This window comes from Molothrus aeneus, chromosome 6 (assembly GCF_037042795.1).
Source record: "Molothrus aeneus isolate 106 chromosome 6, BPBGC_Maene_1.0, whole genome shotgun sequence".
NCBI lineage: Eukaryota > Metazoa > Chordata > Aves > Passeriformes > Icteridae > Molothrus > Molothrus aeneus.
The window spans coordinates 60,475,655-60,501,454 of record NC_089651.1 but is presented as its reverse complement, the minus strand read 5'-3'; the positions used below and the strand labels follow the sequence as shown (position 1 = coordinate 60,501,454).

The 25,800-nt window shown below is 44.8% G+C and overlaps 1 protein-coding gene across 1 annotated transcript in view; it reads right to left on the bottom strand.

The window, feature by feature from the left end:
* DDHD1 (DDHD domain containing 1) overlaps positions 1-25,800 on the bottom strand; it is a 67,019-nt gene that overhangs the window by 8,699 nt on the left and 32,520 nt on the right. The window contains exons 5-8 of the mRNA XM_066551599.1: positions 17,077-17,183; positions 16,697-16,803; positions 4,733-4,995; positions 3,318-3,393 (exon numbers count right to left, since the gene is read on the bottom strand). Of these exons, the coding sequence (XP_066407696.1) occupies positions 3,318-3,393; positions 4,733-4,995; positions 16,697-16,803; positions 17,077-17,183 (553 nt within the window). The remainder of the gene's footprint in view (positions 1-3,317; positions 3,394-4,732; positions 4,996-16,696; positions 16,804-17,076; positions 17,184-25,800) is intronic.

Here is a 25,800-nt window from a genome sequence, read left to right as displayed (position 1 = left end):
CTGAATTCTTGCTAGATGCACGTGGAGGATCCTTGGAATGCCATGTGCCTTCCCTGTATGTCAGCACATGGAATGAGGGCAGAGGAATAATGGTCCCTTTCATCTCTTGGATTCCAGTGCTGCACAAAACATTCCTCCTCCTCTGTCTTGGCACTGGTACCACCCCTCTTCCTTCCCAAAGAAGTCCCAGCTTGATGGAAAACAAAAAGCCAGACCTTCAGCATGGTTATTCCATGTCACATGTAGCACAGCACCGCTCTGTCATTAAAATTGTCACTTGGTGCAAAGCTCCTTTCCTTCCCCCAGCCCAAGTTTCACACAGATCTTGTGTTCTGGCAGCTTGGACAAAAAGCTTTTTCATCTCCAAGCACAACAGAAAGAGACATTCCCAGTGCAATCCTTTACATTGAATAAGTAACCTCTAGCCCTGTCCATGTGATAATCCTGTGTCAAGCACCTGAAAAGCACAATTATGGCTTTTCTGCTTTAGGGAGGAATCAGACAGTGCCTGCCAGGTTGCACTTAGCAGAGGACACTCTCAAGAGACTGGGAAAACCCTCAGGAGGTAACTGGTTTCAGTGGTTACAAGGTGTGTGGCTTTTGTCTCACGGCTGTCCCATCATTTCTATTGATAAACAGTGCTGGGGTCCCCATCCCTGTAGGGATTTAATGTGGATGTGGCACTTGGGGGCATGGTTTAGTGGTGGACAGGTCTTTTCCAACCTTAATTCTATGATTCTTAACCCCAAATCCTTTAATCTGTCAGTGCTGTTGCAAGGTGGCTGAAGATCAGGCTGCTGTATTATAAAACCTAGTGGGAATAGAAGATCAAAATCTTTCTAGAAAATATTTATTAATTTTGGTTGTTTCTCCTGCAATCAGGAGTGGGGCATTTTCCTGTAAATGTTAACAACACAGGAGATGTGTTTATGAAATGACCTTTGAGAGAACTCTCCTGGTTATGATTCATAAACAGAAGACTTAATGAATTTATTTGTATTTTAAGCAGAAGCTGAGCCAAGCAATCATCCATTCAAGTTAGCACTGCAGTATTTTCATAATTAAGTGAAGGAAAAAAAAAGCTGAATGAGTCAACAGAAGTGAGGCAGCAGAGCCCTTTTGTGCTGGGCACAAAGAACACGAGGCACAGGCTGGACCTTCCTGCAGAGGAGCTTCTGCAGCCTTGGCTGAGTGAGAATTGCTGAGGAACCCTGAAGTCTTTTGGGCCAGGACATTGCCAGGCCAGATTTAAATGGATTTCCATGTCAGCCCTAAGGAGCAGCTGAGGTACATCCTGCTCTCCTCTTCCCTACCATGACTGAAATTCATCCTACAATAAAAAAATTCCCAATTTTCATACAGCAGAGGCATGCAGGGGGTGGTGTCACACCATTCCCCATGTTCCTATGATCTTCAACCCCTCACCCACAACTCCTCTTCCAAGGCTGGTGGGGAGAAGGCTGTGACTCTAAATCTTAAAATTACAACAAGGTGTTGGCTCTGCTTTTAACTCCCACTGCTCCTGTTGCTCCAGCAGGTAATTCTATTATCCCATCTGAGGAGAAGCAGAGGTAAAGACAAAGATCCCTCTCCCTCAAGTTCCCACTCTGGTGGCTCTTACAATATTTTATTAGAGCACAACACACCCCATATCTTCATGTTTTGTGGGGTTTTTCCTCCCTGTGGAGTCAATAATTTCATTTTCTTTAATATTAAGCATGAACCAAGCAAACTGCTGTATTTCTTCTTGCATTTGTCTTACAAAAAGCAACTCTGTGCTTGCTCAACATCAAGCACAACTCTCCCTCATGTGGCACCAGTGACTCTGTCCCATCCTGAGAACCCTGGGTTTTTTTCAGTGCATGGAAGGACTGACATGAAGAGCCAAGGGATGGGTGGGTGGTTTCTGAGCAAGGCTGTTCTCTTTCAACAAACCAGTCACCCTCAGTGAGCTGGACTGCTCTGCTGATGAGCAATCCTGTTCCAGCCACTCTGCTGAAATCCTCCCTTGCCATCATTTCCATGGAAAGCTTCTCCCTCTGGAGCTTTGCCTCAAGCCATGGGAGTCACCAGTGTGAGGTTCCACAGAAACAAAAAATCTCCCTGTCAGGAAGGGCAAGAAAAAGGATGAACTGCAGTGGAAATGCTGCCTGAAGATTACAGACCTATCTCATCAGTTTAGGTAGATAAAGTCCTCTTTATCTAAAGTTTCTGCCCCCTTTCTTTCTCCCTCTCCACCTAAAATGCAACTGTCCAAAAAACCCTTCAGTTTCAAACCAAGTGAGGGAAGAATATTCTTTCCTAGAGCTGGGGGAGGACCAGCCTGACTTCAGCTTCCTTGATGGGAGAGATAATAGCCTGACACATGCTTTCAAGCACTGATGAAAAGGAGAAGGCTGTGACAACATGAATTATGGCTGGTTTCCTCTTTTTTTATGGCTCAACATTGACCTTGGCTTCCAGGAGCCCTTCTGAACTCATAAGGAAAGAAAAATGGCAAATTAAGAAACAATAATCCATTTTATTCTCATCTATCATGTCACATTTTTATAGTTTAATACTTCAGGATGGAGTTGAGCAACTAGAAAGTGTTGCACATCCCACCCAGGAGCTGGAAAAATGCCTTTTCCCAAAGATAAGGAATTCTAGCAATTTGTACAGCTGATTAGCAGGCAATCTGCTTCATGAGATTGAAAGTGTGCTAACTGTCAGAGCAGAATCATTTGGAAGGAAAATCCACTCCTGGAGGAAATTCAATCAGATTTGCTCAGAGATGTGACATGTTAGAAGGAGTCCCCAAGGAAGATGGATTATTCAATGGAGTAGAAGTAAAACTGTTTAAAATATGTGATTGATGTAACCTGCCAAATGGTTTTTACCTTCCCACAGAATTGTGGGTGTATAATAACTAGGTTTATGTATCAAAATTATTTATCATCTACATAGTCACATATATGTTTACATATCATTTCATATAAACATATATAATAGAATCCCAGAATGGTTTGGGTTGGAAGGGGCCTTTCAAAGCTCAGCTCATTCCAACCCCCTGCCATGGGCAGGGACACCTCCCACTACTAGACCAGGCTGCTCAAAATTTATTACAAATACAGAATTGCAATAAATAACCATAATCTATGAATACAACAACATTTTTACATATATGTACACACACTTCATCCAACATCCAAATTATTCTGCCAAAATCACGTCTAGGGACATGAGAAAAAATAAAAGTAAGCAGAATGACTCACACTGCAGGTGTATTTTTACAGCAAGCAGAAAAATTCAGTAGAAACCTCTTAAAACATACATACCTTAAATTTTAAGACAGGTGGTTTTGATATGGTGGATGCCTTTAACTCATGTAATCTCTCTTCTATATCTCTCAACCTAGAAAATAGAGATCTTTCTGAGATCCAATAAAAAATGCAGCTTTAACCTCTCTGATCCAAACAGGCATTCCTGTGGGGTCCAACAGTTTTGTCTGCTGGGAAGAGAGAGGGATGGTGTCAGTATTTCCTGGAGCAGCCCAACTGATTAAGAATCAATGTCTGTCAAATCCTGTTTCTCTGGCCACAGAAGGAATCAATCCACACATGACAATTCCCCTGCTCACCACCCCAAGCATCTGCCCACCCTCCTTGCTCAGGAGTAGCTGACTCACCTCCTGTTTCCTTGGTGATTTTGCAGCCAAATCACCTGCTTTATTTTGTTTTAAACCCCCCCAAAACACAACAAAGCCACAGGAAATGGTCTGGGCATTATGGAGTTCTGTATGAAAGTGGAATTTCTGGAGGATGGTGTCCCACCCTTTCAACTGCCATGAAAAAAAGGTTGTTCACCTGCTTTTCTAGTTGGCCTGAATTAAAAAAGCAGCTACAATGTACAGCACACATATGGATGGGTAAAACTGTTCCCAGTCCCAGTGAATTCCAGAGGTTACAGGATGTCAGCAGTCTATTTTCCATCACTTCACACTGAAGGGACAGCCACTCACTCTGTGCACAAGTGCCAGTGTCAAATGACACTTGGGATTCTGTGGAAGCACTTCAGGGGATGCCTAAGGAGCTGGAGCAGAGTGTGAAAATGGCCATTTCTCCCTGATTATATGTTTGTGACATGCCTGAAGGGTCATCTTATCACTGCAACACTTCATTAGGTTTCTGAACTTCCCTTTTCTCAGAAATCCTGCACTGAGTCCAGCCCTGCAGCTGACAGAGACATCCTGCACCCATCCCTGGTGAGACACATCCTGATTGCCACCACAGCAGGGCTGCTGCTAAATTAATGCTTCCCAAGTACCACCAATACTCAGATTGGTTTCAGGCAGGAACCAAAGCCTGTGATTCATGATTTGTCATCTCCCACTGGAACAACTGAAGATGCTAATTTTAGATTCTCCAATGGGTGTCTCACAGCACCACAGTATCCCCAGCCCTGGAAATGCCCAAGGCCAGGTTGGATGAGACTTGGGAGCAACCTGGGATAGTGGAAGGTGTCCCTGCCCACGGCAGGGGGTTGGAGCTGGATGATCTTGAAGGTCCCTTCCAACCCAAACCGCTCCATGCGCCTGTGTGGACTGAGAGCTCCCACTGCTGTGTTTGGCATTATCACCCAGCCCCGGCAGAAGAACACCAAAGATAACAGCCCTGGAGGGTTCTGGAAACACCCAGAGGGTATCTCCAGGGCTGTGGTTATCTCCCCTGATCCCTGGGAGTGGGGGCATTACCGTTGTTTGGTTAGGTAAAGTTCCTCGAGCAGGCGCCGCTCCTCATAGCTCATCCAACTCTCCTCCAGCTCCTCCTCCTCCTTCTGCAGCAGCTGCTCATAGAGCCTGACTGGATTCCAGCCAGTCATGATGTCATAGGTGATGACACAGCCCAGGGAGTGGGACACGATGGAGACCTTCCCTCCCTTCTCCTCGAACTCGGGATTCCGGGAGCAGAAGAGGGAGTAGAGGCGGTTCAGCTCCTGCTGCAGCCCCTTCACCAGCTGTGGCAAGAGGGCAAGGACAGAGGGTTTAGTATCCACATCTTGTTGCTCCTGTTGATGTTCAGGAATGTTCTCACCCCACACTGACCCATTGCTGTTAAATCAGGCCGGGAAGATGAGCTCAATCCCATGGCCAGCAGCAACTGCCTGGCTGATGGTCACTGGCTCCAGAGGCTCATCCCTCCCTCCAGAGCCACCAGGAGCCACCACACAGGACATGTGGGGACCCTAAAACTGCTGCACTGCACTGCCCAAGGCACCAAATTGAAATAAACACTTCAATAAATGAAACACTTCAACAGTTCAAACACTTCAAGCTGTGAAGTACTGAACAGAACACTCTGAGGTGAGCAACACCTGGTTTTCACTGGCACACCAGTGATTGTTGGCACGGTGGTATTTCCCCTCTTGCTGGATTCTCTTCCATTTTCTGCAGCACTGAGCACAAGAGCATTCCTCTTGTATCAAGGTTCAGCTCTTTTTTTAATTTAAGGAGGATGGAAGGAGCCTGAACCACACATGACCTGGAATCAACTTGATGCCTTGTGCAGGCTGCCCTAGAGCAGAGGCTGGATGGAGTTCCAGAGTAAAGCAGGGATTGATTCAAAGCATCTCCTCCATGCATCCACCTTGGGCAGCACAAGAGCCCAGCCAGGCCTGCACCCAAGATGAACCAAAATGGCCCCAAAATGCACGGCCGGGCACGGGGTCTCTCCCTGGGATCAGTTCTGCTCCATTTGCACCTTGCAGTTCATTGTCCCATTCCAGCTTTAGCCCCTGCAGTCCCACCCTGCTTGTTTTTCTCTCTCCAGCCCACGGGGTTTGTGCTCTTGGGCTGAGGTTTGGATCATTTGTCCTTGGTGCCCAGCTGGAGCAGGAATTGTTTTGTCTCCCTGCTCTGTGCACAGAGCTCAGCATCCCCTGACATGGAGCCCAGACCCTCCCACTAAAGCAGCACAGAATGTGAAAAATACAAAAACTAAAACCTGAGGCATCAGCCCAACCCATTTCACCACCTCCTAAGGCTTCTCCCACAGACTAAACAAGCTCAAATACCTCCCAGAAGAATCAATGAGGCAGCAGTGGATTGAGCTGATATTTTCCCTGTCAGCTGCTCTGCTCCTCCAGAGGGAGCAGGGAGATGCAGCACCTTTCCCTGTCTGTTTCTGAGCAGATCAAACACTGTAACAAAGGGAACAATTCCTATTTCTTCCAGAAAAGCTGCATCAAATCCCATCCTCCCAGCTGGCCTCTGTGCACAGAGTTCACCATCCCCTCATATGAAGCCCAGACCCACAAACTAAAGCAGCACAGAACCTGAAAAAATATAAAAACTAAAACCTGAGGCATCAAACTCACATCTCTGCCATTACCTTGGCATCACCTTACTAAACAGCTCATACCCCCTTCTCCCTTCATCCCTGTGAGCAACAGGGGACTGGGAAGAGAGAAAATCCACTCAAAGGGATGTGGTCAGACACTGCAGTGAGAGCCTGGATGGGTTCTGGGAAAATATCCTCAAATTGCTTTTGGGTCTCAGTAAAACAGGCTTGAACTCATCAAGCTTTTCATTCTCCTCCCCAGTGCCTGGCTGAAAGGAGAGGCAGCTTCCTGTCCTCCTTCCCTTCCTACACCTGCACCTGCTGGAAATTATTCCCAAGGAATCAGAATGAAATGATGCTGCTAAAAAATGAAAAGCCTCATCTCAGGTAAGAGGATGATACAGGAGGAAAAAAAGGCAAAAAAGAGACAAACAGAGGCAGAATTTGAACATTTGATATCAACAATGCTTAAAAAAAACAGTTTTCTGGTTATAGGTTTCTTGGAGGGATTTTTGGGGAAAAGCAGGAGTGCAACATGGTCCTTAAACATCACAGACCAATCCTATAGTACTACAGGAATAAATAAATATACAAATGTTGGTCCTATGTTCATGGAGTCTCTGAGAAGCTTATCTGCTCCAGACCCTACAGGATAAAAAGGTACAGCTTCCCAAAAAGTATTTTAGAGAGAAACACTGGAAACCATGAGATTTGGGAACTGGCCAACAAAAACCAAACAAACAACAACAACAAAACCAACAAAAAAAACCCCAAAAAAACCAACCAACCTACCAAAAAACCACAAAAAACCCAAACAAAAAAACCCCCAAAAACCCAACAACAACAAAAAAATCAAGACAAAAAAACCAAAACAAAAAAAACCAAAAAAAACCCAACACCCCCAAATCAAACAAAAACAAACAAACAAACAAAAAAAATCAGCTTTGCCTGTGAAACTCAGCATGGAAACTGAGCAATGCTTCCAGGCTGTGGCAGGGAGGAGGACAAACAAGGGAGTGCAAATCATTCCCTTGTTAGCAAGAGGAAATTAAAGCTATGGAACATATAATTTCAGCATGATTTTTCAAGAGCCTGAGTCATTACAGAATATAAATATGAATGGCACCAGAAGTGCCAGTGTTTGATACACATTTTACTGAGTGAGAAGCCACACAACAAACCCTGTGCCTGAAGCACTGGGAGATGATCAACAGAGCCCTGCAGCAGCTTGCAGAAAGGAGTCTCAGCACAGCCATTTTCAAGTAGTTTTGACTGTGATGCTGCCTCTTCTTCCATTTGGGTCTACACAGAGTCTGGGCACGAACCTCCACACATGAACAGGCAGAGCTGGAGCTGGAAATGTCAGTCAGGATGAACTGCGGCTGGCTGGTATTGTCTCCATTTAAAAAGGTTTTGATTAAAACCCAGAGCAAAACAGCAAGAATCAGTTGAAATCAAAGTGTTTGGGGATTCCTGCCAGGAATAGGTAAATAATCTTCTGGCATCGTGGCATTTCCATTATAAGGATCTGATCTTGCAAACATAAAAAAGAATAATTCTTGGAAATCCCTGGTTGGAAACTGAGTCCAGCCCTGTTTTTAATCCTCCTCCTCCTCCTCAAAAACTTGCTGTTACTGGGAAGTTCAGCACAAACATGGACATAACTAAGAAAAGGATTTCCAAACAGATGCATATTTGCAATTTTGCAGACCAGAATCCAAGCACTGAATTCGACCAAATGATCTGATGAAGATAATTCCTAAACTCCAGATCCCCCAGGTAATTGTGGAGTGGAAGATCTGCTCTGGGAAAGGCTCCAGAATTCCAGGCACTGGGAATGGTCTGGTTTGTTGCTCTGCCAAAACCAGAAGCCCTCCACCTGCAGTGAGCACTTATGCAGGGTGGTGTCCTGCCAACAGTCCTGTGCCAGTCCTAAGATTAGAAACAGAACCTTTGTGGTGCAGAGCAAGGAAAAAAAAAAAAAGGAGAAAAATAAAAGGAACTGAAACAAAAATGAATATTCATTTAAAGTCACAGCTTAAAATCTGCTTGGATAAGCAGTATATGAAGTTGAGGCAATATTTATTGGGGGATGATGTTTAAGGTCCCTTCCAATCCAAGGCAGTCTATGATTTAATCCTCATTTGCTTTCTTAGTCTTAAAAAGCATAAAATATTCCAACTTGTGAAAGAAAAGTTTGAACAGGGTTTTAGTCCCGTAAATGACACCTGAACTGCTTTCAAATCTTTTGTAGTTACAGCTTGGTATGTCCTAAAAATCCATGTAAAAATACTTCTAAAACCACTTTACATTGCCTAAAATCTTTTGGTTGGATTTAAACATGAAAAATATGACTGCCTATCAAATTTTCTCTCCTAAATGGCATCACTGCAATAAAATTTTTAAGAGCTGATCTTTTTATGCACAGCTTGCCTTTCTATTCCCTCTAAAGGGTCTTAATTAAAGGTTCACTGTTAAATAAAATAAAATTTAAAAAAAGACAACCCAAAAAAATAAAACAACTCCCTTCCCAGCCTCCCAAACCCAGGACATCCAAGTGGCTGCTCCATGTCTGCACCTCATGGTTGGGTTACAGGTAATGGGTGCCTCATCCTGAGCTTGCTGACAGCTTCTCCTGCTCCCACTGCAGCTCCATCCAAGGAATTCCTGCTGAAATCAGCCCTTTTCTCACTTATTTCCCTGCCAGCCCCAAACCTCAGCACCTGCTAATCCATGGGATCTTATCCTGCTGGTTCTGCAGGAATCACCCAAAAATCTCAGGAATGGTGGGAACAGTGGAATGCAGCAGGACCAGACTCCTCTCTCTCTTTGCAGCTCCCATCCTCCCTCCCAGTTCCCAGCTCATTTGGGGGACAGTGGGAGCTGTTTTTCCATCCCAGGTCTCCATAGGGCTTTCCTTACAAAAAGCCTGGAGATTCCTTGAGCTCCCTAAGCCAGGGATTGTGGGTTTGGTCCCATTGGGGTCACCAGAAACTGATGCTTTGTGCAGGCTGCCCTAGAGCAGAGGCTGGATGGAGTTCCAGAGTAAAGCAGGGATTGATTCAAAGCATCTCCTCCATGCATCCACCTTGGGCAGCACCAGAGCCCAGCCAGGCCTGCACCCAAGATGAACCAAAATGGCCCCAAAATGCACGGCCGGGCACGGGGTCTCTCCCTGGGATCAGTTCTGCTCCATTTGCACCTTGCAGTTCATTGTCCCATTCCAGCTTTAGCCCCTGCAGTCCCACCCTGCTTGTTTTTCTCTCTCCAGCCCACGGGGTTTGTGCTCTTGGGCTGAGGTTTGGATCATTTGTCCTTGGTGCCCAGCTGGAGCAGGAATTGTTTTGTCTCCCTGCTCTGTGCACAGAGCTCAGCATCCCCTGACATGGAGCCCAGACCCACCCACTAAAGCAGCACAGAATGTGAAAAATAGAAAAGCTCAAACCTGAGGCATCAGCCCAACCCATTTCACCACCTCCCAAGGCTTCTCCCACAGACTAAACAAGCTCAAATACCTCCCAGAAGAATCAATGAGGCAGCAGTGGATTGAGCTGATATTTTCCCTGTCAGCTGCTCTGCTCCTCCAGAGGGAGCAGGGAGATGCAGCACCTTTCCCTGTCTGTTTCTGAGCAGATCAAACACTGTAACAAAGGGAACAATTCCCATTTCTTCCAGAAAAGCTGCATCAAATCCCATCCTCCCAGCTGGCCCTCATTTAGCATCAGCCTGAGGACACTGAAATATTTCAAAGAAAGGGCCTGGAGTGAAAGGACAAGGGGGAATGGCTTCCCACTGAGAGAGGGGAATGTAGATGGGAGATTGGGAAGGAATTCCTGGCTGTGAGGGTGGGCAGGCCCTGGCACAGGTGCCCAGAGCAGCTGGGGCTGCCCCTGGATCCCTGGAACTGTCCAAGGCCAGGCTGGAGCAACCTGGGGTAGTGGAAGGTGTCCCTGCCCATGGTTTGGGGTTTGGAATAAGATGGGCTTTAAGATTCCTTCCAAACCAACCCATTCTGAGATTATCTCTCCCTATCAGCTGAAGTTTTGCCAATAAATCCTCCTTGCAGGAAACTCAAGCCTGCAGGATCAAGTTGCTCAGAAGGCAGCAGCTCATATTCAGATGAACTGAGGTTAGAAGCTCTCTGCCCTTCAGAAACCAAATTAAAGGCAGAGGAAGGAATGCACATCCATGGGAAGCTGCCTTGAGGGCCACACAATTCCAGGGGGAAGCCAAAAACTGACCAAGGAGCAGGAGGCAACACTTGATGAGGCCAAAAATGCCCTTTCCTTTCCCAGTTATGTGTCTGGCTGCCACATGGCTTCCAAGAAATCAAAAAATAACAGCCTATCCCATCCATTCAGGAATCCTGAATTGGCACAGGCCTGGCTTTTGTACAGATGGGGAGTCTGAGCCAGGTGACATGTCCCTGTCACCTCAGGCTGAGGAACACTGATAAAAAGGGCAGCAGAATCATGTCCTTTGTCACCTCCTGGGTGTTGGGCAAGGCTGAACTGCTGGATCATCATGGGAACAAAATACTGTGGAAGCAGTGAGGCATCCAGAGCTGCTGCCCTTTTGTGCAGAGCACAAACAGCATCCTGTGCTGGGCTGGAAAAATCCAAACCTCTAAATTCCAGCACCAGCATCCCAAACAGCTGCTTAACCTCTAAATTCCAGCACCAGCACCCCAAACACCTGAATTCCAGTACCAACATCCCAAGGAGCTGTTCAACCTCTGAATTCCAGCACCAGCACCCCAAACATCTGAATTCCAGTACCAACATCCCAAACAGTTGTTCAACCTCTGAATTCCAGCACCAGCATCCCAAACAGATGTTCAACCTCTGAATTCCAGCACCAACATCCCAAAGAGCTGTTCAACCTCTAAACTCCAGCACCAACATCCCAAAGAGCTGTTCAACCTCTGAATTCCAGCACCCCAAAGAGCTGTTCAACCTCTGAATTCCAGCACCCCAAAGAGCTGTTCAACCTCTGAATTCCAGCACCCCAAAGAGCTGTTCAACCTCTGAATTCCAGCACCCCAAAGAGCTGTTCAACCTCTGAATTCCAGCACCAGCATCCCAAGCTGCTGTTCACCCTCCTCTGAGGAAAAGCAGCCTTGAAGACACCAGCATAATTTAAGCATGGATAGCATGTTCCTGGCAAAGCAGAAGGAAATTGGGATTTGTGTGTGGACAAATAACCCCTGGACACACACCAAGAAGATCCAGAACTCCATCCTCTGCTCCATTTTAGGGGTAGATTGTTGGGATTGAAGGGGGTTTTCAATGCACACCAAAATTACCAGTGTAGAAAATGACATTTTCCTCTCAATATCCAAGAAATGAGTTTTTTTCCAAGAAAACAGGGAGCAGAAAACCCCTGCTGGCACCTGAGCACAGCAGTAACACAGCAGCTTGAGTGCTGCTCCTTTCTCTGTGCTGTCTCCACAGGATCCTCACCCACCACACAATCTTCCCACACGAACAGTCTGAAGAAAAATAAAAACAAGAGACAGGTAGTGCAGGACACCTGACCTGTGCACCCTCTGCAGCCTGAAGGGCAGGACTGTTTCTGCAGGCTTTGTGGGGAAGGAATGTGAAGGAGATCTGAGGAACAGTGAGCTCTGCAAGCAGCTCTTCCCACATGTCAAGAGAACTTGAGGAGAAAGTGCAAAGTCCTTTGAAATTCAGCCAGCAGGAGTGTGAGCCAGCTGGAGGGGGAAGAGGCTCCTTGAAAGCCAAGGGAGGAGCTGCAGCTCACGGGGGGATTGGGAAGGGTTGGGAAAGCAAAGCTGAGGAGTTTTTGCTCCACGTGGCCCAGGAGAAGGTGCCAGCAGAGCTGGTGAGGCTGCTGACCCCCAAGGGGACAACAGTTGTCACATTCCCTGATGGAATCACTGGCGGATGCCAGAGGAGTGTCACAACAACAGATGAGAGGCCAGAATCAGCTGTGGCTGTGGGAACAGATGGGAAGGGCTCTGTCTGAGGGATGGCACAGAAAAAGGATCTGTGGAGCAGCCTGAGCATCTCTCCCAGGACCCCTCTTGCTGCTGAAAAGCTGAGTCCAACCCATTAATAACAAGTCACTGTGCTCAAGATGAAGTTTAGGTTCAGACACAGCCACTAACCAATGACTTTATAAAGCTGAGAGTACATTCAAGGGCAATCAAATTAATTAAACCAGCCAAGTAGCTCCTTCACTATTAGGTTTAACAGGATATGCAAAACCAGTCCTGAAATAGTCCCAGCTTAAAATTCCCTGCTTCCCATCTTGTTTTCAAACACACCTGAACCAGTTGCCTTTTAGAGTGCACAAGAGAATGGTATTTCCATTGCAAAACAACCCAAAGGGATGAAAGCTCTGCTAAAAGTTAATACTTGTCCCAAATTTGAAGAGGTTAGACATTAATTCTCCTTTTAAATATGTGTATAAGGGCAAACCATGAAGCCAGTCCAAGGTCAGGACTCTGAGCAAGCTGTTCTAGTGGAATGAGATTATCCCTAATTTCCCTTTCAACATAAACTATTCCATGATTCTAAGGTGGACAGTGAAGTTTCTCCACTTTTACAGTGCAATATTTGCACTAAATCCTTAGAAATCTTGGGATGATGAATGTAAATTGTATTTATCCCACACTAAAGGCATTTTATGCCAAGCCATATATCAATAATTCACAGAATTACAATTAGCCTGCAAGTAAGCACAGGGAAGATCAGTAAAAAAAAAAGGCACTTAACAGTAAAATGAAGGTGACAACTCTGCATTTACTATGCAACAATTAGTCTTTCTAATCTCTGCTGCAAGCATTTATTATTAAAGAAATATGAAGCTACAGTGACACAGATGTGAAACCAAGTCCCCCACTGAGGACACTAAAACCCAAGATTGTGTTACCACAGATGGACCAGCAAGGCCAGGGCAGAATGTGAAATGACTCTTCCTTTAGAAATAGGCCTGTGTACATCAGAATATCAATTTATTGCTTCTTCTTACATCTGGGTAATGTTTAAAGAGGGATTTGGTAGAGAGGAGGATACAGAAGAATTCTCTGCCACAAAACCAGCCCAGCTGAATCTGACTGGGATGTTCAGGGGGCTGTGCTGAATTATTAATGCCTGCCTGGTATCACATCACATGCCAGCAGTCAGAGGCACCTTTTGGATATTCTCCTGCCACACTGGAGAAGAAACAATACCTGAAATCAGAGAGGGGGTCACCCACCACGCTCTGGGGGGGCTCCAATGGGCAATGCAGTGCCCTGGGACAGCTCTGTGCTCTCCTGGGACACCAAGTGACAGTGACACCTTCCCCTGGGAGCACAGAGGGGCTGCCACTTGCCAACCCTTTCATGAGCTGCTCCAAGAGTGCTCAGAAGCTTTAAAGAAGAAGCTGTGATAGCTCTAACTGGGGAAAATCCTTGAAAGGGGAAAGAAAATTCCCATCCAAGTGTCACCATCATATTTTCTGGAAAATCCTCTTTGCCCAGGATTTCTCTCCTGGGAAGCTGAGAAGGGTCAGAGAAAAAGGAAAACAATAATTTTCTCATTTGCTTCTCCTGTGTTTTGCTGCTTTGGAATGTGGTTGGAGATTGTTTATCCAACATGTGAATTGTTTTTACTTAATGACCAATCACAGTCCCACTGTGTCAAGGCTCTGGAGGGAGTCACAGGTTTTTCATTATTATCTTGTTAAACCTTCTGTCTGTATCCCTTCTCTACTCTTTAGTATAGTTTCAGTATAGCATTCTTTAATATAATACAATACCATAAAATAATGAATTAGCCTCCTAAGAACATGGAGTCAGATCCATCATTCCTCCCCACAACAGGGGACCCTGAAAATGCCTCATGCCAGCACTGTGCCCTGGGTGCTCACAGGGTCCTGGGCTGTCCCCCTGGCACTGAGGGGAGCAGGGAGAGGATTCAGGGAGTGACCTGGTCACTGGAGGTCACCAGGAATGCTCTGCCAGCTCTGGGGCTCCCAGCAGCAGGAGAAGCTGCTGGAGAGAGTCCAGAGGGGCCACGGAGCTGCTGCAAGGGCTGGAGCCAGGCTGGCAGAGCTGGGAATGTTCCCCTGGAGAGGAGAAGGCTCCAGGGAGAGCTCAGAGCCCCTGGCAGGGCCTGAAGGGGCTCCAGGAGAGCTGGAGAGGGACTGGGGACAAGGGATGGAGGGACAGGAGCCAGGGAATGGCTCCCACTGCCAGAGGGCAGGGATGGGTGGGAGATTGGGAATTGTGCCCTGTGAAGGTTGAAGGGTGCCCAGAGCAGCTGTGGCTGCCCCTGGATCCCTGGAAGTGTCCCAGGTCAGGCTGGATGGAGCTTGGAGCACCCTGGGACAGTGGAAGGTGTCCCTGCCCATGGCAGGGGCTGGAATGAGTTGATTTTTCAGATCCCTTCCAATCCAAACCAGGCTGGGATTCTGAGAGCAATCAGCTGAATGGCAGCTTCACTCTTCACCACATTCCCCAGTTTATTTCCCAGAAGCAAAGAAAAGTTTGATAAAATAATCCCCTTTTGAGATCCTTTGAGGATTTCTGGCTGGAAAGCACTGGAAGTGCCCAGGGTACACAAAGAATTGTGTTGGGGTGATAAAGCAGAGAGCAGGGACATGAATTCTGAGCAATGTGTGAATCCTCAAAGCCAAGGCTCATTTCTGAGCTGGAAGGAATGGAGTGCCACAAGAAAAACACACTGAAGGTGGGAAAACCATCCAGAAGAATGCTCCATCAGACACTGTTGTGTTAAACTCTGCAAAGTCAGGTCAGAGAGAATAAAATGGGATAAGGAAGAGCAACTTGACTGTACTGCTGCAAACATTTCAAGGAAATTAATTTGATTTGATGAATAAAACCAACTTGGTATTTTGTAATCAGATCTAATCATGCTCCTCCTATGTCAGTTCTCACACCCAGGGGATGGTGATAAACCTGTAAAACTGCAATTCTACTGAGCAATGAATTAAATTTTCATGCACTGCTGGCCAGCACACCTGAACTTTACTCACTAATCCATTTCCCATAAGATGTCCACAGACATGCCAAGCCTCTAATGCAGTTAAAAAAATATCTGTTTTCAAACTGCCAGAGAAATTTCCATGGCTTGCCACAAAAATTTGTGTTGGCTTCAGGTACACAACAGGCAGGGAAACCTGAGAGACAGTGGAGAGCCCTGATCAATGAATTCTGCATCACTAAGCAGGAAGGGAGGCGCAGATTTTGGTTTGAAAATTGTGTTGCCAGTCTAAAGGACTCAAACACACCTAATTTGACATTAAATATCCAGGTGAGACTTAAAAGTCTCACCTTACCCCAGTCTAACCATGCTCAGGGCACCAAGGCTGCAAAAGGATTAACACTGCTCCATCCATAACACAGCCAATACAGGAAAAAGGTACAACTCCTACAGAAATTAATCCTAAAACAGCTCCAGAGGGCTTTTCCAGTGAGTGTGAAACACAAGGGGTGCTACTGAGGTGAAGCACTGTCCATTTTTTATGGGCTGCTTCATTTATTGAGGTTATTATCACTTATTCAAGGCTTATCACTATTTACAGGCCACTGTTAATTTATTATCCTATTCCTGGCTTTTCTCCTCTGATTAATGGGGTCACTCAAGAGCTACACAGGTGGGTCAAGGTGGGATGGGAGCATCCAGGATATGAACAGCCCCCTGATAAAGTGAGTAATGGGATCATTTTGGTGTCCCTGCAAGGCAAGTGCACACAAATGCAATCAGACTGGCCATGTTTGCCATCCCATCTGTCCCCAGAAAGAGCAGAAATGAAGTGACAAATACCCATGGATTTTGTCAGACATAAAAAGAACCTCAGCTCTGTGGACTTCTAGATATGCAGAAATTAAGGAGAACAGCATTAAAGCCCTTCCCATTTCTCAGCTGTTGATACAGAACCATTTTAGACATTTCTGTTCTGAATAAATGACATGGATTGTGCTTTTTGCTGTCTTTCTTCTCCTCTGTTCTTCAGGAGAAGTGAGACAGGTGAGGATAAATCACTGCCAACACCTGGGACAGGAATTGCTTCAGCTGCTCCATGTGCTGAGCAATCCTGAGCTATCCAAAAATCCTATATGGATAACTCTGTTCTGAGAAGGTAGGAAATGGTATGAAAGTCAATGGTTTGGAAAAAAAAAACCCAAAAAACCCAAAACATTTTCTACAATTATCTTTTCTCCTTTCCCTTTTTGTTGTTCCTTATGACACACCTACAAAGGTTTAAGACCTTTTACAAAGGTTTTCCTTAGAGAGGAGCTTCCCTGACACTCCCAATTCCAGATTTTTTTCAGCCTTTATGCCCTGGGTGTAGAATTCCCAGGGCATAGAGGTGAATTCACATGGAAAGCAGTTTTCCACACTCACCTCATCCCTGTAGAGAGGGCTGGTGTAGTACATGATGTCCATGGCACTGCTGTTGAGCATGTCCCTCAAACCCCGCACTTTATCCGGGGTTATGGAGTCCACAGTGTCTGGGAATATAAAAAAGGGAATGAAATTACATCCAGGAGAATGATAAAATAGAATAATGGGGTGATTTGGGTTGGAAGGGACCTTAAAGATCATTCATGGGCAGGGGGGACACCTTCCTCTATCCCAGGCTGCTCCAAGCCCCAATGTCCAACGTGGCCTTGGGCACTGCCAGGGATGGGAATGTTCAAAGTTGTGCAAACAAAACCAAAGAAAAAGCACAAGCAGAGAGCACAGATGAGATTTCTGGGGAGAATTAGACCTGAGTCCTGTACCTCCATCGAGGGTCAGCTTTGATCTCCACTCCACTGGAAGGAATTCCACGTGTGTTGCAAGGTTGGAAAAATATTTTTCTTCCACTTTTCTTGCTGTATCTCGCATCCTACAACAAAGAAATGAATGTTTTCCTGTACAGACCACTCTTGTAATTCCCTTCAATTTCAAGCTTTTTTTATGAAATGCTTAAATTCTCATATAATGAAAAAAATTCTGTGCATTGCATGCTCAAAAGAGCCTGAATGTGTCACAGTATGGGCTCAACATAATCCACCTAAATTCAGTTCAAAGGTTTCTGTTCATTCTGGTGGGTTTGGGGCTGAATGGGAAAGGTAAGGATTAGAAAATTGGAAGAGAATTAGAAAAGCAGAAAATAGAAAATTAAGATTTTTCACTTCTGCTTTGAAATCTAGAATCCACTGAAATCAACCAGGTGATCAGTATAGAGGGAAACCAATTCAGTGCTTTTAAACACAAAGAAAACTCTTTAAAATATGGCTTGAAAGAGCAGAATTTTATTTTAATTTTACATAGTGAATTGGAAGGCTTGAGAGCTGCAAGGGTGAGAAACAGGATCGCTTGTGAGTGTTTTAACTTGCAGGAGCAGATGGAGAGGCTTTTAAAAGACTTTTCATTTTACAGCATGTCTGAACATGAACATTGCTGCACCTCTCTCAAGGGATGAGAAAAACTTAAAATACCTCAACCCCAAAGTGTCTCTGACCCTCTCTGTTTTGGGGGGGAAATGGGAATAATGATAAGTTATGTTATTAAAAAAAATATTACTTTATTTGTGTTGTGTGAAAAACCCATCATTGAAAAAGGAAAAGCGGCAAGAAATCAGACAGAATATGAAATATCCAGGCATTCTATAAATAATGAGAACCTTTACCTTTGAACACCTCATCTTTAGAACAACACCCCAAAAGTTAACAGAACCCACAGAACACAACTGCAAAAAAACCTTGTGAAAAAGAGGAAAGATTTCCCAATAAAAGATTTCCCCAGGAAGCTGCTATTTGTAAAAATTAAGAAACACAAAAGAACTATTTTCTTGTAGAGAAATCTCCATGACATTAACATGAGGGACTTCTCTCCCTAACTAAAGAAAGACTATTTTAGAGGTAGTAAACTGAGTAAAATTTTATTTCTTTACATCATCATTAAAAAAGAAATAGTTGTAGGAGGAGGAGAAGTATCCTAAAGGTTTTTTTAAGTTCTTATTATTACTCTTTCTTTTAATTCCTATTAATAAAATTTTCTTTATATATTCTTTTAAAGTTTTAAACCTACTTCACTTGTCTCCTAGTCCTACCTCCCAACAAGAAGTAAATGAGTGCATTCTAGCAAGCACACTGCTAATTAACCAACACTAAACCCACCACACTCATTAGTACATTAACCCAAAAACCTCCAATTAACAAACCAAAACCACTACAGTCACTCAGCATCCAAAGCAAGGCAATTTTTTTAATTTCCTTTCTTTCCTTTACTTGAATTCTGGCCCCAACAGTATTCCTATTTTTGAGGATGAGCACAAAAAACCAAACCCAAGTTCCCAGTTCCAAGCAACAAATTTTTATTTATTTCAGTGTTTCAATGCATTTCCCCCCCTATTTTCAAAGCAACCCCCTTTTAATTGATTCTACAACCAAAGGCACAATGACATTCATCTTCCACCTGCACTTCCACCTGTCCAAATGCTTTTTAGTGAGTTTAATCCCTGAGCTGAGGCACTTTCCTTGGGTGCATTAATGCTCCTCTGTTCTTCAGGAGAAGTGAGACAGGTGAGGATAAATCACTGCCAACACCTGGGACAGGAATTGCTTCAGCTGCTCCATGTGCTGAGCAATCCTGAGCTACCCAAAAATCCTATATGGATAATTCTGCCCAAACTCTGTTCTGAGAAGGTAGGAAAGGGAATGAAATGGTTTGGAAAAAAACCAAAAAAACCCAAAACGTTTTCTACAATTACCTTTTCTCATTTCCCTTATTTTTAATTTTTTTTTTAAATTTATTTTTAAATTTTTTCCCCCACAGGAGAAGTTCATTATGCTGCTAAAAAAGCAGATTAATCATGCATCACATTTTTGAGAGAGGCAGTGAAAACACTTTTCCATCACTGCAATTAATTTTCTGAGGAGAGAAAAGGAAAAAAAAAAAAAGGAGGAATGGGGAGGAAAAAAAGGGGGAATGGAAATGAAATGGGGAAAAAAGGAAAGAAAAGTTGGGGAAAGGGGGAAAAAGGAGAAAGGAATAAAAGGGTGAAGGGGGAAAGGGAGAGGAAAGGGGGAGGAAAAGGGGAGAAAAGGGAAAGGGAAAGAAAAGGGGGAGGAAAAAGGAGGAAGGGAAAAAGGGGAAAGTGAGGGAGAAAGGGGGAAGAAAAAAGGGAAAAGGGAAACAGAGGGGAAGGGAGAAAAAGGAGAAAGTGAGAAAAAAAAGGGAGAGAAAAGGGGGAAGGAAAAAAGGGAAAGGGAAAAAAGTAGGGAGAATAAAAAAGGGAGAAAGGAAAAAAAGCAGAAGGAAAAAGGGGAAAGGAAAAAAAACAAGGGAAGAAAAAAAGGGGGGGTGGGAGAGAAAAAGGGGGCAAGAGAAAAATGGGAGAAAGGGAGAAAAAAGGGGGAAAGGTAGAAAAAAGGGGGAAAGGGAGAAAAAAGGGGGAAAGGGAGAAAAATGGGAGAAAGGGAGAAAAATGGGAGAAAGGGAGAAAAATGGGGGAAAGGGAGAAAAAAAAAGGGGAAAGGGAGAAAAAAAAGGGGGAAAGGGAGAAAAAAAAGGGGAAAGTGAGTAAAAAAAGAGAGAAAGTGAGTAAAAAAAGGGGGAAAGTGAGTAAAAAAAGGGAGAAAGGGAGAAAAAAGGGGGAAAGGAAGAAAAAAAAAGGGTAAAAGGAAGAAAAAAAGCAGAGAAGGGAAGCAGCATCCTGTACATCCTTTTTTCCAAAGCTGTCACTGCAGGCCTGTGCAAACAGCCAAGAAATGCAACTGCTCAGCATCTCTATTTTTAAAGCCTGGTGTGATTGCACTCCTAATCTCCTGGACTCTTGTCCAAAGAGATGGCAAAGGTTTAAATAAAGCAGAATATCCTTCCCATGATAAGAAAGAAAACAATTCAGCAGGAGGATCTGCTTAAATCAGGGTTGATTTAAGGCCTGAGCTGAGCCATCCTTGCCTGGCACAAAACCCTCCCTGCCACCCCCACACACAACAGCACATGTGAGAGTCCAAGTGCAGCATGAAAATCTTAGATTATAAAAAAGGTAAAATTCCAGTGAACAGATGAACATTCCTGGAGTCCCTGAGTGAGCAAAATAAAGGAGATTTTTGAAAATGTCCCCAGCTCCTTGATATTGCCAAGCCAGCTTCACTTTTTCTGCCTGAACGAGGTGGTTTTGGCTGGGATAAAGGTAATTTCTTTCCTGGTAGTTGGTACAGCACAATTTGGATTTAGGATGAGGATAATGTTGATGTTTTGGTTGTTTTGGTTGTGCTCCCCCTAAATCAGGGATTTTTCAGTGTCTCATGCTCTGCCAAGAAGGAGCTGCACAAGAAGCTGGGGGGGAATATGGCCAGACCCAGACTTATTTCTGGATTTCCTATTATTATTATTATTATTATTATTATTATTATTATTATTATTATTATTATTATTAAACAATTCTCATCTCAACCCATGGGTTTTACCTTTTCCCAGTTCTCCTCCCCATCCCACTGCAGCTACAGGCTGGGGTTAAGTTTTGACAGTAGCAAAGAGGAATTCAAAACCAGTAAAATTTAGAAGGAAATTAGCCAAGCAGCAAAATAAAGTGGCTCAGAATAAAAGCAGTAAAAGCACAGAAATATTGTCTGAACAAAGCACAGAATTTTACACAGCAAAACCTACTTGAGGTGAAAGAAATGGTAAACAACCTGGTCCTATTAGAGCAAGAAAAACTATCCACATTATTTATTATTATCAGTAGAAGCTGGAAATATTGTGGAGGAACAGCTATTAGACATCTCTAAAGCTTTATATCTTTAAATCCAACAACTACAGAGCTTTTTGCTGTTTGAAAGGGTCCAGTTCTTACTAAAGCTGTTCACAAACTGACTCAGTGAGATTTTTAAAATAAAATCAAAAACAAGAAACAGGAGTTTGGAGAAAATAATGTGGCCTTGCAATTCTGCCAAACCTTTTGGGGGAAGCTTCAGGTTTCCCCTCCTAAAAACTGAGCTGGCTTTGTATCCTCATCCAGGAAATGTAAAGGCTGATTTTACTCAGATGTGGGCTCACCTCAGGGAAGTTGAGGTTGTCCAGCTGTGGTCCAGCACAACAGTCCCAAATTTGTAAAATCCCAGAAGGGTTTGATTAGGAAAGGACTTTAAAAATCATCCTTTGTCACCCCCTGCCATGGCAGGGACACCTTCCACTGTCTCAGGTGGCTCCAAACCCCGTCCAGCCTGGCCTTGGGCACTGCCAGGGATCCAGGGGCAGCCACAGCTGCTCTGGGCAGCCTTCAACCTTCACAGGGCACAATTCCCAATTCCCAAAATCCCATCCATTCCCTGGCTCCTGCCCCTCCCTCCCTTGTTCCCAGTCCCTCTCCAGCTCTCCTGGAGCCCCTTCAGGCTCTGAGCTCTCCCTGGATCCTTTTCTCCTGCTGGAATAATCCTGCCCAAACAGAACCACTCAGCTCCATGAGAACATCAAACTCCAAGCTCTAAGGAAATGTTTTTGTCCTTAGACATCCTCATCCTGGTCCAAGTGCACAAAAGTTCTGTTTGGAGCCATCTTTATCACCCGTCACCCCACGGGTGTCACAGGCTGTCAGAGCTGCACTTCCACCCTCTCATTATCTCCCAGCAATCCTTGAAATTCCCAGTGCAACACATCCAGTGGCACTGCACCACATCCCCCACTGATTTTGACAGAAATTCTGGAGAAAATTGGCTGTAATTTCCAGGCAATGCAGCTACAGACATATGCAAACCCCCACCACACACACCTGCTCATCTGTTCTGCTATAAAGATGAGGTTATTTTTCTTTTTTTCTTCTTCTGGCTCTTCAAGATAAATTTCTTCTAAAAATTTTATTAGATGGCAAATCCCTCTACTCACTTGTTAAATTAACACCAACTGAAGCCATAAATCCTCATCTAAACAGGCAGAGAATTCACCTGATACAAATGCATGTTGAAATACTGACCCCAGAGCAACAATTACTTGAAGCCATACATTGAAACACAAGGAAACAACTCTAATTTCTGTTTTTTCTAAGAAGAAAACCCACTTGTGCACAGATTCAATGCACACCTTGAAAGAATTCTGACATATTGCTATTTTTCATGCTAAAAGTAATGGGCTGAAAATAGGTACTTTGAGATACACCATGAATAAAATGTGCCTGGCTGCCTTTCCCTGATTAAAATAATAAATAACAAACCCATATTTTCACAGATATACATCCTTGCTTAAATTGAGTCTATTCCACAGGTATGTTAACATATTTAGAATTATTACTGAGGGGCTGGTTTTAATCTCATGCCACTAGTTCTGTGTAGGATTAATGTTTTAATACTCCATTAAAAACAGGGGAGCTGCAAACTGAGTTAGCTTCAGCTGCTTCCCAAATTTGGCAGAATGATGCTGATGTTAACAGAGCAAAATGCTGAAAGCTTGAAGAAACTGTTCATTTTGATGTCAAGTTATCTTTGCAGACTTTCTTCAGTCAGATGATCCATGAGAGAGAAATAGGGAATGATCTTTAAGCCTCAAACGTGCCAGCTTCTCACTCTGATTTCATAAAATCATTGAATTCCAGAGTGGTTTGGGTTGGAAGGGACCTTAAAGCCCATCCAGCTCCACCTCCTGCCATGGGCAGGGACCTTTCCACCATCCCAGGCTGCTCCAAGCCCTGTCCAGCCTGGCCTGGGACATTCCAGGGATGGGGCAGCCACCTGGGCAACCTCTTCCTCAGTTCCAGGGGCCTCACCATCCTCACAGTGAGGAATTTCTTCCTAATATTTCATCTAAACCTCCCCTTTGTGTCAGGTTAAAGTCACAACCCTTTATCCCATCACCCTGATTCCAAGAGACAGAGCTATGGGATGTTCCCTGAAGAAAATCACTTCAATTCTGACTCCTCCCTGCAAAGCCATGTGGATCCATTCCTGGATTTTGGTCACAGAACTGGGGAATGATGCTCTGAACCATTCCCCAACTGCTCTCACCCCCCTGGAGCTCCCTCAAAGGGAAGGCAGCTCTTGTGGTGTTTGTGGGTCACCAGGACAAGGGAAGAGATGAGAATCTTGACTCCATGTTTCAGAAGGCTGATTTATTATTTTATGAGATATATTATATGAAAAATGCTACACTAAAACTATACTAAAAGAACAGAAGAAATGATTTCATCAGAAGGGCTAGAAAGGAATGATAATAAAAAAACCCATGACAAACTGAGAGAGCCTGACACAGCTGGCTGTGATTGATCATGAAATAAAAACAACCACATGAGCCCAATCTAAGATGCACCTGTTGGTAAACCATCTCCAGACCACATTCCACACCCATCAGATAATTACTGTTTACATTTCTTTTCTGAGGCTTCTCAGGAGAAAAAATCCTGGCAAAAGTATTTTTCAGAAAACGTGTCAGTGGCAGGGAGCACTCACTGCCTCCTTGAGGAAATAATAGCACTTTATTGAGGAAACTCAGGGCTGGCCTGGGCTCAGTTTGCTGAGCTGAAGTGAGCAATGGAAGTGGAGCTGTGCTGAGAGATGAGGAAATGGGAGGGAGAGGCTTTTCCCAAAGCTCAGCTGCAGAAATGCCAACTCCACTCTCCCTACAGGCAGGTTTCAAAGAGCAGCTCAAGACTCAAGTCATGTTCTGCCACTGCTGCTCTCTGAAAACTGCTGTGAAAATGGCTGTGAAAATTGCTGCTCCACAACACACACAGACTCATCCTGCTCCAGAAGATGGAAACTCCAGCATGCAAACAAAGGAAGCACAACTGGGACCCACACTCCATCCTTTTGAAGAGTAACAGGATTTTGCACCATCAGAGGCACTGAAGGTGCTTTGCTGGTTGATCACAGGATCCTGGGACAATCCTGGGAGATCCAGGTGCTCCAGATTCCCCTCCAGCACTGCTTTCCAAAGGGCAGGAAGGCTTTGCCCTGCTCTGGCACAGAGCACTGCACTCCCTGTCCCCTCCCAGCTCCACTGCACCCACTCCATGCATCTTCCAGATGGTGAGTGTTGGTTCTACCACCCAAACCCATGAAGAAGAAGGTAAAGAAGGACTAGCATCCAGATACAAGCCCACTTTTTTACACCAGCTTACAGATGGGATGGTGTGAGCAGGGAAAGGGCAGAAACAAGGGATGGAAGGAGGCAGGGAATAGGAACAGCCCTGGGGATACACCCAAATCCTGAGCAGGCTGCTACAGCTCCTGCCCAACACCCAGCCATGTGTTAGGTAATAAATACACACAAAACAAGCTGCTCCAAAAGCATTTCATGCCCTAACTGTCACCTTTTACCTCTTGGCCTGAACTTCTCTGGCAAGACAGGCTCAAGTTGAAACCTGTAAGGCAGTATTTACCAGCTGGGTGCTCAATTCCTGCACCAAATGATGAAAAACAAGCATTTAATATGTATTCAATGCAATGCAAACGTTTAAGTGGAACATGAAGCTACCAAATACCTGAAGAGCTAAAATTATAGAAAAGATTTTACAGGAAAATCTTCATTTGAGATTCTAGCAGCACACATTAATGCAGTGAAAGGCTTCTGAGAGGCTCTGCCCAGGCTTGCATAGCAATGGAAATGTACCAAAATAGCTATTCCAAAGTAATTATCCTAATGATAATCCACAATTAAAATGCTTTCTAATGGGACTTGCAATAAAAATGTAATTGGTGATTAGGCCAAGATGCTGGTGCTTGTGCAGACAGCAATTTTTGGGCTGTGAGGAGCAGCACAGACAAATGTGATTTTGGAATCCAAACAGGAGATTCAGACAGAGGCAGAGCCCAGCCTCAGGCTGAGAGCAGCCCAGAAGTGACACAAAACTGCAGCTGCTCTGGAAAAGCACAGCAGAGTCTCATCACTCATTCCCCAAGCACAGGAGATGATGAAATTTAGTCCAGCCTAAAGCTTTGAACCCTGCCTAAGGCAGGTGAAAGGTCTGACCTTCACCTGGGTCAGGTGAAACAACAGGAGATTTGAAAAGGAGGGTGGGAACATGGAGAAGAACATTCCCAGACGGGCAGAGGAGGCCACCAGGATGATCCCAAGAGGGATGGAGCAGCTCTCCTGTGAGGAAAGGCTGGGAGAGCTGGGATTGCTCAGCCTGGAGAAAAGGTTGGGGGTGCAAAATGTGACATTGAGGGGAACTTTCAGGAGAGCTGGAGAGGGACTGGGGACAAGGGATGGAGGGACAGGAGCCAGGGAATGGCTCCCAGTGCCAGAGGGCAGGCATGGGTGGGAGATTGGGAATTGGGAATTCCTGGCTGGGAGGGTGGGGAGGGGCTGGGATGGAATTCCCAGAGCGGCTGTGGCTGCCCCTGGATCCCTGGAAGTGTCCCAGGCCAGGCTGGACAGGGCTTGGAGCAGCCTGGGACAGTGGGAGGTGTCCCTGCCAAAGGAATGAGATGAGTTTTAAGCTCCTTTCCAACCCAAGCCATTCCATGATTCTAAATTATACTCAGATGTTGGAGTCCTGGATGCTGAGAATTTCAGACTTT